This window comes from Pterocles gutturalis, unplaced genomic scaffold, assembly GCF_000699245.1.
Source record: "Pterocles gutturalis isolate BGI_N339 unplaced genomic scaffold, ASM69924v1 scaffold40288, whole genome shotgun sequence".
Classification (NCBI taxonomy): Eukaryota; Metazoa; Chordata; class Aves; order Pterocliformes; family Pteroclidae; genus Pterocles; species Pterocles gutturalis.
The window spans coordinates 338-565 of record NW_010121866.1 but is presented as its reverse complement, the minus strand read 5'-3'; the positions used below and the strand labels follow the sequence as shown (position 1 = coordinate 565).

At 60.1% G+C, this 228-nt stretch overlaps 1 protein-coding gene across 1 annotated transcript in view; it reads left to right on the top strand.

The window, feature by feature from the left end:
* ATG101 (autophagy related 101) overlaps positions 1-228 on the top strand; it is a gene marked incomplete at its 3' end in the record, with an annotated part of 841 nt that overhangs the window by 319 nt on the left and 294 nt on the right. Inside the window, exon 2 of the mRNA XM_010077367.1 lies at positions 9-228. Within this exon, the coding sequence (XP_010075669.1) occupies positions 9-228 (220 nt within the window). The remainder of the gene's footprint in view (positions 1-8) is intronic.

The window sequence follows — 228 nt, the reverse complement described above, 5'->3', positions numbered from 1 at the left end:
CTCGGCAGGACGCGCTGCGCAGTTCGGGCAGCGACGGGATGGGGCAGATCTCCCTAGAGTTCTACCAGAAGAAGAAGTCGCGCTGGCCCTTCTCAGACGAGTGCATCCTCTGGGAGCTGTGGACCATCAAGGTGAACGTGGTGAACCTGGCTAACGAGCAGGAGCGGCAGATCTGCCGGGAGAAGGCGGGCGAGAAACTCTGCGAGAAGATCATCAACATCGTGGAAG